General features: G+C 44.8%; 1 protein-coding gene across 1 annotated transcript in view; it reads right to left on the bottom strand.

The window, feature by feature from the left end:
- The window catches only part of LOC119580368 (nuclear receptor corepressor 1-like), a gene marked incomplete at its 3' end in the record, with an annotated part of 63302 nt that overhangs the window by 33622 nt on the left and 12914 nt on the right, over positions 1 to 16766 (bottom strand). The window contains 1 exon segment of the mRNA XM_037928485.1: positions 13316 to 13360. Coding sequence (XP_037784413.1) covers positions 13316 to 13360 — 45 coding nt within the window.

The following is a 16766-nucleotide window of genomic DNA, read 5'->3' as shown; positions in this document are numbered from 1 at the left end:
CCCCCCTTTTCTCTCCTCTCTCCTCTCCCCCCCTCCCTCTCCCCCCCCCCCCCTCCCTCCCCCCCCCCCAACCCCCCCCCAGTTTTTTTCCCCCCCTCACCTTCTCCCCCCACCCCACCCCCCTAACGACCGTCTAGACATGGCCAAAGACTACACTCAAGACGAGAAATTCCCAACAAGTAAAAATCTGCAGCCGACAGCGCCCGTCCATAACCGTCTACAAATTACAAACAAAAAAATATCGCACAAAACAATTACAAATGAAAAAAAAAGAGCTGACAAGGTACATATGCGGAAAGGAATACTAAAATAAATAAATAAATAAATAAATAAATAAAACAACCTTCCTAACCATCAAACAATATAATTACTCATTAGAAAATTTCTTGGCAGTTTTTACGATTCCTTGTTGCATATGATTTTATAAACAGTTTCGGGACTTCCCCCTTTTTGCTTATTCCTTGCCTAATCGCACAAATCATGCAATGTTGCAATATTCGTCTTAAAAGTATCCATTGCAACACCAAGAAGAAACAGTAGCGATGATAAAATGATGATTTCGTCAACCATTACCAAGTCAGAATATCGGCAATGGCCATTCTTCCCAAAACAACTATACATGTTACAGGCAATATGTGAAACTAGTCATTACATGAAATGACCAAAATATTTGGGCATTATATATACACACAGATTTTTTTAAAAATCAAATGCCTACACAAATATAGTACAAAAAAAAAAACATGTCCGCTCAGAAAACGAAGAAAACATTATCATAAAAGACTGACCTATATTGGACACGAAAAAAAAAGTTAACTCAGACGGAAATAACATCAGATAGGCCTACCGAGGCGGCGCCAACAAGACCTAGCCCAACACAAGGGCGAAAGAACGATAAATATTCACGGAGGAAGAAGAGGGGAAGGGAGGGAGGGAGGGAGGGAGTAGAGAGGAGGGAGGGAGGGAGTAGAGAGGAGGGAAGGAAAGGGGGGGGAAGAGAAGGAAGGGGGACTGGGGAGGAAGAGGAAAGAGAAGGGAGATGGGGGAGGGGGAAGGAAGGAGGAGGGAGGAGGGAGGGGGGAGGGGGAATGAGATGATATATGAGTGTCAATGAAAGGAGGGAGAGCAAATACAGGGGGTGAATATAGGAAGGGAGGAGGAGGAGGAGGAAGAGGGGAGGAGGGGGGACAAGGGAGGTAGGGGGGAAGGAGGGGGGGTAATCAATACACAGCGATAAACGAGACAGCAAAACACGTGACGGCCAGCAATGCCCTCTCATTTGGCACGGCGCGAGGCCCATTACAGTGCCACAGTGCCACACTTCCTAGGACTGCTACCGGGGCTTCTATTCACGCGTCGTTATCATCTCATGACCTAAACTTATTCCTGAATGTCACGGAGACGAAGACGAAGGCGACGACGAAGACGACGAGGACGAAGCGAGGGAGTTTGGGGAGGAGAGAAGGATGAGAGAGCGAAAGGGAAAAGAAAGGGAGACGAGGAGTAAGGGAGCGAGGGAGAAATACAAAGAACAGACGAAGAGAGAATGTGTGGGGAGGAGGAAGAGGGGGAGGGTGGAAGAGGGTGATGAAAGAGGAAGAAGGGGAGGGAGGAAGGAGAAGAGGAAGGAAAGAGAGGGAGAAGAGGAGGAAGAGAGGGAGAAGAAGGGGAGGGAGGAGGGAGACGAGGGAGAGGGAGGAGGAAGAAGGAAGAAGAAAGAAGATGGAGAGGGAGAGGAAGAAGAAAGAAGAGGTGGAGGGAGGAGGGAGAAGAGGGTGAGGGAGGAGAGAGAAGAGGAGGGGGAGAGGAGCGAGCAAAGCCACAACCACCTCAACGACCCACATCAAAGAGGAACCAAAACCAACGAATCGTGAAAACAAAATCCAGCAAAAACAAAGAAAAAGAAAAAGAAAAAAATCAAAACGAATAAACACCATTAAAGCATTTATAAAACATCGCTCAACTTCCAATATTTTAAACATCTACACGAATAACGACTACCAAACAGGGGAATAAACAAACACAAAGAATGGGAAAAACAAGAGGAAAGAGAAAGAAGACGAGAAGGAGAGAAAAAAGGAAAAGGTGAAGAGGGAATAGGGGAAGGGTAAGAAGAGAGGCAAACAAGCCATCGAACAAGCAACCAAGCAAGAAAAACAAGCAAGCAGACGACCATAGCACCAACCGCACGCACAGTATAAAAGTTGGTGGCCTTCACAAAGCAACCACAACGCACCACCTGCATCCTCGATAGACAGGAGGGGAGGGGGCGTGAGGGGGGGGCGTGAGGGGGAGGGGGCGTGAGGGGGAGGGGGCGTGAGGGGAGAGAGGGAGAGGGAGAGAGGGGGCGTGAAGGGAGAGGGAGAAAGGGGGGTGTGGGGGAGAGGGGAGGAAGGGGGTGTGGGGGAGAAAGGGGAGAAGGGGTGTGTGGGGGAGAAAGGGGAGAAGGGGGCGTGGGGAAGAGGGGAGAAAGGGGGAGAAGAAGGGGAAAGGAGTGGGGCAAGGCGGAAAGTGAATGAAAAGATAAACCAAAGGAAAAGAAACGAGAAGAGAAAAGATTACGAAAGGAAGAAAGGAGGAGGAGGAGGAGGAGGAGGAGGAGGAGGAGGAGGAGAGGAAGAAGAGGACGAGAGGTGACACGTGGAAGCAAGTTGAAAGGAGATAGAAAGGAGAGGGTGAAGAGCAGGAATAGAACAAGAAGGTGAAAGAAGGGTGCTGCGGGAGGGGGACAGGGGAGGGGGTCGGGTGGAAGGCTGGGAGGGATAAGGGAGGGGCAGGGGAGGGGGAAGCGGAGGAACACGGACGAATGAAAAAAATCGATAAAATGAAGGATAAAAGAGAAAGGAAAGGTTAAGGGGAATAGGAGGGAGAGGGACGGGGGAAGGGAAGGAGGGGGGGGGGAGAGAGAGAGAGAGAGAGAGAGAGAGAGAGAGAGAGAGAGAGAGAGAGAGAGAGAGAGAGAGAGAGAGAGAGAGAGAGAGAGAGAGAGTAGAAACAGACAAGAGAAAAGGACAAAATAAAAAGACATACCCATCCTCCCCCCCCACCACCACCTCCCCTACTCGACCTTCTTCCCGACACCTGTTTACCTGAGGCGTGACGTCACCGGATGTTGCATGCAAGCGGGGCGATAGTTACGTAACACAAGAGCACAGGGTTGCATGCCGGAGCCGTCGCCAGACAATCCAGCGAACGCCCGGTGCACGGGGGGGGGGGGGCACAGCCAGGGAGAGGGGGAGGGGGAGGAGGGGGGAGAGGGATTTGTCCTTGCACGGGTGGGGGGAGGGGGGGAGAACGGGGGAGAGGGAGGGGGAGGGGGGGGGGGGAGGGACAGGGAAAGAGGAAAAGAGATAGGAGGGGAAGGGGAAGGGGAAGGGGAAGGGAAAGGGAAAGGGAGAGGGAAAGAGGAAGAGAGAGAGAGAGAGAGAGAGAGAGAGAGAGAGAGAGAGAGAGGTGAGGGGAAGAGAAAGAGAGAGAGAGAGAGAGAGAGAATGAAAACACGTGTCGCAAAACCCGCAAAGAACAGGACGCACTCAAGGGCCTGCTTCTCCCACTCTCAAAATAGGATGAATGTACAACAGGATCAGCACAAGCAGCAGCCACGTCAACAAGCAGTGGAAAGGGGGGGGGGGCAAGACGAAGACGAAGAAGGGGGACGAAAGAAGGAGGGGGAGGAGGAGGGGGGAAGGAGGAAAAGAGGAGGGGAGGAGAAGGGGGAAAAGAGGAGGAGGGAGGAAGGAGGGAGGAGGGAGGAAGGGGAGGAAAGGGGGAGAAAGGGGGAGAAGGAAGGAAGGGAAAAGAGAAGCCTATAAATTAAGGGTAGTAAGAGAAGGGAAAAAGGAATGGGAAAGCGCACGGCGAACTGGAAAGAATAAAGAAAGAATAAATAAAGGAAAAGGAAAGGAAAGACGAGGAAAAAAAAACAGAAGGAATAACCAAGATGGGAAAAAAAATCACAATCCTACAAGAGGGAACCCATGACCTGACGTGGAAGAGGGGAGGAAGGGGGGAAGACGAAGAGAGAAGAGAGGAAGAGCGAGGAGAAAGCAAGACGGGGAGGAGAGTGGGAGAGGGAGGAGACGGAGACACAGATGGAGATGGAGATGGAGAGAGGGGAGGGGGAAGGCCACGTCACCCAGCAAGGACAATAGGCCGCCACCAAGAAACCCAGAGTGACGTAAGAGTGATTTGCAGTGTCGCCGAGTCCTCGACAACCAAGAAGGATGGCACGTCACGAAGAGAAGATAAGGGAAGAACGAGAAGAAAGGAAGAGGAGAAGGATGAGTAGAAAGATAGAGGAGAAGGATGGGGCGTCAGGAAGATAAGATAAGAGAAAGACCAGAAGGAGGAGAGGAGAGGAGAGAGGACCTGGAGGAGGAGGAGGAGAGAGGACCTGGAGGAGGAGGAGGAGGAGGAAGGGGGAGGAAGGGGGAAAGAGGAGGAGGAGGAGGAGAGGGGAAAGAAGGGGAAAAGGATGAAAAGGAGAAAGAGGATGAGAGAAGGAGAAAGGACCTGGAGAAGAAGGCGAAGGCGCAAGAGAAGGAACGAAAAAAATACCAAATGAGGAAGTGAAGGAGGAAATAAACCAAGAGAAATTTGAGGAAGGCGAATAAAATTGACCAACGATGAAAGATAGCGAGATAAAAGATAAGAAGGTGCAAACGGCTCTTCTACCCCTCACGCAGCACAGCGTCATGCAGTGTCAGTGTCATGCAGTCCACGTCCGCGACGCCGGGATATCATGCTCTCGCTCGCTCGCTCGCTCTCTCTTTCTCTTCGCTCGCGGCAAAGTATCAAAAAGATAAGAGAGGAAAGAGAAAGAGAAAAAAATCAACAATAAAAGAAGTCACAAGACACAACAAATAAAACAAACAAAACAAAACCCTTAACCGAAAGGAAAAAAAAAAAAAAAAGGAAAAAACAAAAAAAAAAAAAAAAAAAAAACGCCTTCTAATTAACGCGTTCGACGGGCCCAGTTGCGGGACCCGGCGTTGTCAACACATTCCAAACCTCCGGGTAAGCCCCCTACCCCTACCTCTCCCCCCCTAAACCCTACCCTGTGACCCTCCCAACCCTGTCCCTACCCCGACCCCTCACTCACCCACCCACCCACCCAAACCACCCGTTCTTCCCAAAAACTGCCTCTCAGCCCTCTATGGCCTTGCCCGCCTCCTCCCTCCTCCTCCCTTCCCCTCCCTCCCAACCTTTGTCCCCTTACTCCCTCCCCCTTCCCCCTATTCCAACGGCGGGGTTACCGGAAGTCCACGGGTTCGAGCGAGAGAGAGAGAGAGGTCAGTCACCGTCTCTCGCGGCCGGACCCCAAACGGTAGGCGTCAGGGAGGGGGGGGTAGAAAGGAGGGGGGTGGGGAGGAGAGGTAAAAGGAGGGAAGGTGGGTGGGGGGGGGGAGATGAGAGGATGGTAGGGAGTCGGGAGGGAGGGGAGTAGGGAGTAGGGAGTCGGGAGGATGGGAGTAGGGGGAATGATAGGGAAGGGAGAGAGATGAGAAGAAAGGAAAACAGGAGGGGGAAGAGGACGGAAAAGGGAGGAAGAAGAAGAAGAAGAAGAAGAAGAAGAAGAAAGAAAAAGAAGAAAAAAAAAAAGAAAGAAAAAGAAGGGGAAAGGGATGAAAGAAAGAAAAGAAGAAGAAAAGAAAAAAAAAAAAAAAAAAAGCGAGAACTGAAAAGACGAGAGGAAAAGACAAAGAAAATTTTAAAAAATAACAAAACCCACGAAGAAGACAGAGAGCGAAGCAGCAGAACGCGGAGAAAAGGTAGAGGGGGTGGGGGGCCGAGCGTACCCCCGCCCCCCACCTGCCGCAGCCGCACCGCAGCCTCTCTGGCCGCCGATCTCCGCTTGCCCATCCGCCTCGGGTCTGCGATTACCCGCGGCAGAGCTTCATGCGGGCAGCTGCGCATGATGAAGCACGGACGTGTGGTATGTATCCGAGAAGTATGCGTGTACGTGCATGTATAAATGCATTCAAATATTTGAATAAATAAAAAAAATACACGTTATACATACGTGTACACACGGACACATACTCACACACACACACACACACACGAAATGCATGTATGTATGAATCGTGAACGTACTTATGAAAGTGAAACTATCATTAAATCGTAAAAAAATGACAAATAAATACATAAAAGAATAAACACACCAATTAAGAAATAACGGAACACGCATTCCGGAACCACACCACAAAAGGGGAAAGAGAGAGAGAAAAGAAGAGAGAAGAAAAGAGAAAAGAGCGAGAGGAAGAGAGAGAGGGGGAGAGGAGGAGAGAGAGAGAGAGAGAGGGGAAGTGAGGCGAAGATGGAGAGAGAGAGAGAGAGAGAGAGAGAGGAGAGAGAGAGAGAAACACCCTTTGGCAACATCCCGATCTATCCTCCCTTCCTTCCTTCCTGCATCCGTCAAATCTCCAACATTTCGCGGCACCCCCCTCCCCCCCACAACGTCGGGTCATCACCACCACCAGGCAGGCAAGAGAGGTCACGGGGTCACGACCTCGACCCGCGCGCCACCCCAACGCACCTTCCCAGGAATGAAAATAAAGAGGAAAGAACTGCCCTCGAAAACGCGGGATTTTATTTCTCTCATTCTGTCTTTCCCAATATAAAAATGTGTGTGTGTATATATATATATATATATATATATTAATATATATATATATATATATATATATATATATATAAAGAGAGAGAGAGAGAGGGAGAGAGAAGGGGAGACAGAGGGGGGAGGAGAGAAGGAGGAGAGGGGAGAGGAGAGAGGAAGAGAAGGGGGAGGGGAGAGAGAGAGAGAGAGAGAGAGAGAGAGAGAGAGAGAGAGAAAATAATAATTAATTATATTTTTTTTCTTCTTCTACTTTTGTTAATGTTTTTGCTTTCATCTATACGCAAAGTGCAAGTTTGTTCAGATTATTGAATTGACTGTCCCACCTTCCCTCCCCCCCTCTCTCTCCCCTCCCTTTTATCTGTTTACATCTAAGTGTGTTTATATCTGTCTATCTAATGGGTACATGTAAGTGGGTGTCTATATATACACACGTGAGTATATTTCTGATTTTATCAACTCTACACAACTCCTCGGTTGGATGGTAAAAATTGCTAAGCTTAAGCTTGCCTTACTAGTAATACTGATCCAAATTTTAAAGTTATAATGATGATGTCGACAGCAACAATTAGCAAGTTAAAAAAAAATAAATCAGTGGCGGTAGAAACAAAAACAAAAACAAAAGAACCTGCTTGTTCTCTTATTTTTTTTCTCAACATTTTCATCACGCTCTTCATTTTTATCTACATTAGATCCTCCTTTCCATTGGCTCCTTCTCCTCGTCCTATAAATTATCGCTATCCTACTTCTTCCTTCCGTCCTCTTCTTTATCAACTCTCCCTCATCCTCACCATCATATTTATTAGCACTCGAACTATCTCCTCCTCCTCCTCTCCTCCTCCTCCTTCTTCTCATCCCTCTCCTTCTCCTTCTCCTCCCTCTCCTTCTCTTCCTCCCCCTCACCACCACTTAACCATTATCATCATCACCAGCATCCTTCATCTCCCCCCCCCTCGCCTCCCTCCACCTCCACCTCCCTCCTCCCTCGCGCAAAGACGGAGCGTTGTCGTAACAGCTTCCGTTCGGCAAAGAAGGTCACGCAGTCATTATCATTCACAACTGCGTTTCAAAGGCGTCGGCAGGCAAGCACGGATCTCCCACCGCCGTACATGGAAGCAGAGTAGACAACAAGAAGAAAAAAAGAATCAAGAGAAACTGGCAGACAAGGAGACAAATAGACAGGCAGACAAGGGGAACGGACGGATAGACACACGGACAGGCAGGGAGAGACAGAGAGACAGACGGACAGACACACGAATGGACAGACGGATGGACAGACAGGCACCATTCCAAATACGTAACGCAACCACGCAAACCCTCCACAGCCCGCGACGGTTGAGCGCACCAGACTCGATTTGCAAGTCATCCTCCTCCACCCCCTCCCCCAACACATCCCTCCCTGCCCCTCCACCTCTACCCTTCCCACCCACTCGCATCTCCCTCTCCCTCTTCCTCTCCCTCTCCCCCTCTGCTCCTTTCCCACAAGGGAGTCTGCACAGGATAGCTTCTGTGCAGTCTACTACCCTCACTCCCTCCTTCCTTGTTTTCTTCCTCCCCTTCCTCCCTCCTTTTTCTTCCCTCCCTCCCTCCCTCCCTCCTTCCTTTCCCTCTTCTTCTTCTTCTTCTTCTTCCCACCCTTCCCTTCCCTTTTCATCCTCCTCCCTTCCTTCCTCCTCCTTCGTCCAGCCTGAACGCACTCAGCGAGCCTTCGAGGACGTGGAAGGCGTCCCACCCGTCCCTACGCTTGGGACTGACGATCGATATACGTTTTAAAGAAAACATGCGAGTGTGTGCATGCATGCGTGTTTGTACGTATGCGTATGACGTATGCGTGTGTGCTCGCTCACGTTCGTGCAACAGACCGCCTTTCCTCTTCCTTCCCTTCCTCTTCCTCTTCCTCTCTTCCTCCTCCTCCCAAGAACCCTACACCGAACCAGCCTCCGTCGCGGCGCCGCGCAAGGCCTCACTCAGCGCCCGCCTCGCCCCGCGCTCGCCCTTCGCCTTCGCCGCCGCCGCCACCGCTTCTTCCGTCGAAACCGCCCTCTCGCTGAACGTGGCCGGAACGAAAGGCTTAATCCCCCCCCCCACACACACGTTCTCCTCTCTTACATAGGCCTACGCGATCCAAAGCGACACGAGCCAATAAACTAGCGACCTTTCAGACCCACTTCTCTCTCGGGCGAAGAATGATATGCTATCAAAATCAAAAGTAAATATTGGAATGACTAACCACTAAAGAACAAATATTGACAGGAAAAAAACTAATAACATACATACATATACATAACCATAATAATAATACTGATAATGAAATTTCCATCACCGTAATAATAAACAATTGCTATTACCATCATTACTACTAGTAGCATCATTTTCATCAGTCTCACAATCACTAATAACACTGTTCGTAATATCATCAATATCGTCCTCATCATTTTCATGATCATATCTACCATAACTTCCTAACAACCTAATACAAACAAAAACAAACATAACCCTAATAACACAAAATTAATAACACAACACAGAAACATGAACGATAACGCAGGGGAACAAGAACACACCAACAACAACAACAACAACAACAACAACAACGACAACAGCAGCAGCAGCAGCAGCAGCAGCAGCGCCAAAGGCAATCTGGAATCCATCTCCGCGGCGCATTTTCCCGTGGCCATATTGCCTCCATAATATTATTTAAGGTCCGGCCTCTCCGTTCATTTCCTCCTCGGACTCACGGAGGGGGAGGGAGGGAGGGAGGGAGGGAGGAGGAGGGAGAGGGGAGGGAGAGAGAGAGAGAGAGAGAGAGAGAGAGAGAGAGAGAGAGAGAGAGAGAGGAGAAGGAGAGAGAGAGAGGAGAGAGAGAGAGAGGGGAGAGAGAGAGAGAGAGAGAGAGAGAGAGACAGAGAGAGAGAGAGACAGAGAGAGAGAGAGACAGAGAGAGAGAAGAGAGAGACAGAGAAAGAGAGAGAGAAAGAGAGAAAGAGAGAAAGAGAGAAACTCTGCATCTGCCTGTATTTCACCCGTCCCCTCTCCCTCTTTCCCTCCTCTCACCCTAAAACTCCCTTCCCTACAGCTCCTCCCCCCCCCCCTCTCTCTCTCTCTCCATCTTCTCTCTCCCCCCACTCCCTCCCTCCCTCCACCCTTCCCCCTCCTTCCCTCCTCCCTTCACCCTCCCCACTACCTCCACCCTTCCCCCTCCCCCCCCCACCACAAAAACCTCGAACGGCGACCCGAAAATACACAAGCGTCAACACACCCACCAGACACCTTTTTTCATTTTTTTTTTCTCTCTTTTTCTTTCCGCTCATATTTTTTTTATCATCATTATTTATAATCTATTTATTTTTGTTATTTTTTGGTCTGCGTCACCTTTACAAAATTTTGTACACGATCCCCGCTGCCTTGACAACCGGCCGCGCTTCAGTCTCCATTAATAAATAATTTATCGCTTTATATATATATATATATATATATATATATATATATATATATATATATATATATATATATATAATGTATATATATATATATATATATATATATATATAATGTATATATAATGTATATATAATATATATATATATATATATATATATATATATATATAATGTATATATATAATATATATATATATATCAATAAATATTCTCTCTCGTTTCCTCCCACCCTCTGATCTTTTTCTCCCTCTCTATATTTTCCCTCTCTCTCTCTCTCTCTCTCTCTCTCTCTCTCATCTCTCTCTCACTCTCACTCTCACTCTCACTCTCACTCTCACTCTCACTCTCACTCTCTCTCTCTCTCTCTCTCTCTCTTATTCTTTTCCCTCTCCCTTCCTTCCTTCCTTCTACTCAAACAGAGAATTTCAGCTTCGATTTCTGCCCCCTGATTAGGCCACAAACAGATAGATAGATAATAGATACAGTGACAGATAAACATACAGACAGACAGACAGACCGAGAGAGGCTGGACACGTGGCATCCCAATCAAATGAATGAATAAAACAAACAAACAAACAAATCCGGTCTAAATAAATCATCTACAAATCACCAATGTTTACACTGGCTGCCGACCTACATGTGCGCGTGCGCGTGCGCGAGCAATGACGGAGCGTGAGAACGAGGATGACTGTGTAGCAGAGAAAGAAAAAAAAAAGAAAGAAAAACAAAACAAGAAACAAACGAAAAACAAAAACAAACCCAAAACAACAAAACAAAAAACAAAAACACAGAAACATACAAAATATAAAACGAAACAACATTAAAGGAACAAGAAAGTAGAAGACAGAAAAGAAAAAAAAGCAGAAAGAAGGAGAGCACGAACGAGGAGAAAGCTGGAAGGGAAAGTCTCAAGGAGAAGAAAAAGCAAAGTCCCTCGGTGCATGCAGGACCAGAACCAAAAATAGATTTAGGCTGTCTGAAACCTTACATAACAATACGGACAAACAAACACACACATGCTTGCTTGCTTGCATACATACATACATACATACATACATACATACATACATACATACATACTTACACACATGCACACACATGCACACAATCTCTCTCTCTCTCTCTCTCTCTCTCTCTCCCTCTCTCTCTCTCTCTCCCTCTCCCTCTCCCTCTCCCTCTCGGCATTTATGTGTTATCTCTCTTTTTTAATCTTTTCCGCCTTTGATTTGTGAATTTTGTGTCTCTATCGCCTGCAATCGGTGACTCACGCGCATAATGAACGGGGGGGGGGGGGGTAGCATAATTCATTCACACCGATAAATATTTATGACAGATATCCATCTTTGTATATCAACATGAAAGTATTTTTAACAGACATCAAAACCCACGCACAGACACACAGACAGACAGACAGACACAGACATAGACACACATACGCGCACACACACACACACACACACACACACACACACACACACACACACACACACACACACACACACACACACACACACACACACACCCTTTGCACAGAACATTGCAACACATGCGCTATGCAGTTCGGCTGTCGCGTGCAACACTATCCTTAACCCTCTCCCTCTCCCTCTCCCCCTCCCTTCTCCCCCACCCCCCCCTTCCCCATTCACAGCGATCAAGGAAGGTCGTTGTCACCCCCGCACACACCTACCTCCCTCCTCCCCCTTCACCCCCCTTCCCCCATCCACCCCCTCCCCCGGTGCCCATCCTAGATCCTTAGCTCAATCAGTCATTGTTTGTTGTCTCACTCTGTCTATCTGTCTGTCTGTCTGTGTCTATCTGTCTGTCTGTGTCTATCTGTCTGTCTGTGTCTATCTGTCTGTCTGTGTGTCTATCTGTCTGTCTGTGTCTATCTGTGTGTCTGTCTGTCTGTCTCTGTGTCTTCCTTTATGTCTGCCTGAATCTCCGTGCTCAAAACACTTTCTAAATATACTTTCTCAAAAATGGGATGGACAAACAAAACAAGTAAAACAAACATACTATCGATATAAATACTCTAACTTTCGCCACGACCACCGTGCAAACAAACGAAGACGAAGACAACGAAGACGAAGACGAAGACGAAGACGAAGACGAAGAAGAAGATGAAGATGAAGATGAAGATGAAGATGAAGATGAAGATGAAGATGAAGATGAAGATGAAGATGAAGATGAAGATGAAGATGAAGATGAAGATGAAGACGAAGACGAAGACGAAGACGAAGACGAAGACGAAGACGAAGAAGGAGCTCCCCCTCCTTCCCTACTCTCCTTCCACCAACAAACAAACAAACAAACAAACACCGTAAAAACCGGACCTTTCCCTCCCCCTCTTCGTCCCCCTTCACCCCTCCCCCCCTTTCAGAAACCTCTCCCCACCTCTTCATTCACCCCCCCACCGCCCCCCACCCCCTTCGCGCTAATCCTCCCCACCTTCCTCCATTCCCCTCCCCCCCTTACCAACGTCGCCACGCCCTTCAGTCTTCTATCTCTCTTATTCTTCTTATTATTCTTCTTCTATTTCTCCTCCTCTTCTTTCGATTTTTCTTCTTCCTTCTTCTCCGAATCTTTCTGATTAACAACTCCGTCCGTCTAAGTATACCAGCAATAACAATAACAAAAACAATAATAACAATAATAATAATAGTATATGCAATTGTCTCAGACGAAAAAAAAAAATCTTAAATCACACACACACGAAAAAACGACTAATATGATCATACCGAGAAAAGTCTCGCCAAACACAATGCATAAAACAAAAAAACAAAAACACCGGTTTCACCACCACCAACACTAACAACGTCGGCGCAAGCAGCAAAAACAGCAACACGAAAATATCAGCAATAAAACAACAACAACAACAACAACAACAACAACAATAATAATAATAATAACAATATTTAATAATAATAATAGTGATAATAATAACAGTAGTAGTATAAGTAGTAGTAGTAGTATAAATAGTAGTAGTAGTATAAGTAGTAGTAGTAGTAGTAGTAGTAGTAGTAATAATAATAATAACAATAATAACAACATAATAATATCAATAACAATAGCAATAACAATTCTAATAATAACAATAACAATAACAACAATAATAATAATAACAATAATAATAATAATAATAACAATAATAATAATAACAATAGCAATAACAATTACAATGAACGCACAAGACACACAAGAGACACGCCACAAAGCATAAAGATTATCATACCAACTTGTTCACATTTTGAATACATACCCATCGCTCTTTGCAAGTCCCAGTCTTTCTCCACGCGCCGTAATCCTAGACAAAAAAAACAAAGACAGTGAACAACAACAACAACAACAACAAAAAATACGAATATCACAATGCATCTGCCAAAGAGGCGAAGTGGAGGTGAAAGTGAAAAAAAGAGAAAGAGAAAGAGAAAGAAAGAAAAGAGTGGGAGAGAGGGAGTGAGGGAGGGAGAGAGGGAGTGAGGGAGGGAGTGAGGGAGGGAGGAGGGGGGAGAGAGGGAGTGAGGGAGGGAGAGAGTGAGGGAGGGAGAGAGGGAGGGGGAGGGAGAGAGGGGGAGGGGGAGAGAGGGAGAGAGAGAGAAAAGAGAGAGAGAAAAGAGAGAAACGCAAAGAGAAAAAGAGAGAAAGAGAAAGAGAAAACAGATCAGTTAATCTTGCCAAAGGGAGATCCATTCATTTGTTTGTTTTCTCAACTCAACTTTAAATGAAGATTCTTCCTTATCGGCCTACGGGCAAAATACACACCAGATAAATGAATTCCAAATAATGAAATGGCACAAAAAAATATCAACAGTTGAAAATACACAAGCAAATAAATAGAATATTTTTAAGACTAAATAACATACAACTAAATAAATGCATAAATATATATTTTAAAAACTTAAAACACTCAAAACAATGCATGCGACGTTTCCGCACAATGTAAAATAAACTGCTATTTTCTCCTGCCCGTCTCTTATTTCTCATTCCGAGGGAAATGGCCAATAAATCAAATGCACTGAATAATTTGTACATTTGATTTATGTATAAACGTGCTTTCATCACCATCGATCAATAATTGCAATAAGGACGATGATAACATTAATAACAATAACGGTAATTGCAGTGGTGATAACAATTATACTCAACAATAAGAAAATAAAAATAAAGTACTAATACTAGTAGTAGTGATGATAATAGTGATACTAATACTAATAGCAAAATAATAATAATAATTGAAACAATGCCAATGATGATAATGATAAAGATCAAACTCAATAACAACAATAAAAAATAATACTAATAAATACTAACAGCATTAAACAAAATAACGAAAATAACAATAACAACAACAATCCCCACCACCACGATCACCACCACAGTAACACACACGCCAAAGCACATCAGTTCCCTCCTCCCTCCCTCCACCTCTGTCTGTCTGTCTGTCTGTCTGTCTGTCTGTCTCTCTCCCTCAGACACCAGATGGGGCCCAAAACACAGGACTTTTCCCTCGTCCTCCACCCCCTACCCCAACCCCCACCCTATTCCCCCCTCCACCTCCATCTCCTCCACCCGCGCACTTTCTCCGCGATCGCTGAATGTTGCACGTGATCCACCTTCATGCACTTTGTTGCCGAGTGTGACGCACAATACTTTCCCTCCATCGCGTACATTTCCCCTCCCTCCCTCCTTCCTTCCTTCCTTCCTTCCCTCCCTCCATCCTTCCCTCCCTCCCTCCATCCTTCCCTCCCTCCCTCCATCCTTCACTCCCTTAAAATAACAAATTATGACCATTAAATCATTATTATAACCATCATTATTATAACCATCGTTATCATCATCACCGTTAGTACTGTCGTCATTATGAAAACAAAGTAGCAATAACAAAAGAACAATAATATATAACGATAATAAAATAAATGAATAATAACAGCAATAATAACGATACTAATAACAACATAACAATAACTGCACCAATATAACTAACCAAAATAATTATAACGATAATAGTATTAAACAAAAACAAAAACAAAAACAATAATAATAATAATAATAATAATAATAATAATAATAATAATAATAATAATAATACTGGTATCAACAAAATAATATTTTTAACAATAATAATGCAAAAAAAAAAAAAAAAAAAAAAAAAAAAAAAAAATATAAAAATATATATATATATATATATATATATATATAAAGAATACAAGAAAATCAACAAACAATAAAGATAGCAACATTAATATAGCATGTAACTCGTATCACAACAACAATAATAACAATAATAATAATGATGATGATTATGATAAAGATCTAACAATAAATAATACTAATAATGATGATAGTAAACAGCAAATAATAATAATAATAATAATAATAATAATAATAATAATAATAATAATAATAATAATATTGATGATGATGATGATGGTGATGATGAGGAAGATGATGATGAGGAAGATGTGATGATGATGATGATGATGAAGATGAAGATGATGAAGATGAAAATGAAGATGAAGATGATGGTGATGAGCTAACAGCCACACCCATCGCTCATCCTCACCGACAAAAGGATCGACATTAAAAATCCCTTCCGCACGTCGACAGATTCCACAGGAGCCTACACAGACAGCAACGATATCGCAACCATTACAAACGACGATAGTTTTCACCCCAGATTATTACATTTGTCAAAAGATGAAGTAAGAGCGGCAGTGACAGCAACAATAAAATAACGCCATTGTTAATATAACTAATAATAACAAAGGGAATAGGAAACAGGGATAAAGAATAACAATAAAAAAAATGGGTAATAATGTAATAATAATAATCATACGAGACGGAAATAATAATAATAATAATAATAATAATAATAATAAAAATAATAATAATAACAACAACAACAATAATGACGACAACGGTAACAAAAACAATAACAAAAAATCGAAAGAATATAATCAAATAATAAATATTAATAGCATCATCAGCAGCACTATCATAACAACAACAAATAATAACGGTAAGAGTGATCATAATGATAAGTGATAACAAATAACTATGACGATGTTGATAACATACAACGCGAGCCACAAAGACATAAATTTATCCTACAAGAGCCGTTGTTGCCCCCAATCCACATCGATAATAAACGTTATCGGCAACAGCGATAAGCGAGATCGATTGCAATAACAACGAATTTAAGAACAAAAAAGTATTAGGTAAGGTAAGGGAAAGGGAGAGGGAGAGGGAGAGGGAGAGGGAGAGGGAGAGGGGGGAGTTTGAGGGAGAGGGAGAGGGGGGAGTTTGAGGGAGAGGTGGGGAAGGGAAAGGGGGAGAGAGAGGGAGAGGGAGAACATGAATGAACAATATCAGAATCTAGGAAAATAAATACACAGCAAACACAAACACGGCAGCAATCCCGGAAAAAAATACATAAATAAACAAGTAATAAAAAGATAACTAAAAGATAAGATACAACAACCTAAAAAAACGTAAAAAATTCATTTATACCAAATTCCTACTTTGTAATGCGCCCTCCCTCCCTCCCTCCCTCCCTCCCCTCCGCCACAAACATACCAGACGGGCGACACGCCACGCAGCAGCAGCAGCAGCAGCAGCAGCAGCAGCATTCCGCAGCAGTACGAGAGGCAACGAGTTCAAATCCCTCGCACTCGCTCCCTTTTGAACAGCGAGAGAGACCGCCTCAGCGA

This window comes from Penaeus monodon, chromosome 13 (genome assembly GCF_015228065.2).
Source record: "Penaeus monodon isolate SGIC_2016 chromosome 13, NSTDA_Pmon_1, whole genome shotgun sequence".
Taxonomy (NCBI): Eukaryota; Metazoa; Arthropoda; class Malacostraca; order Decapoda; family Penaeidae; genus Penaeus; species Penaeus monodon.
The sequence above is the reverse complement of the archived record's forward strand: the minus strand, read 5'-3'. Positions and strand labels throughout refer to the sequence as shown.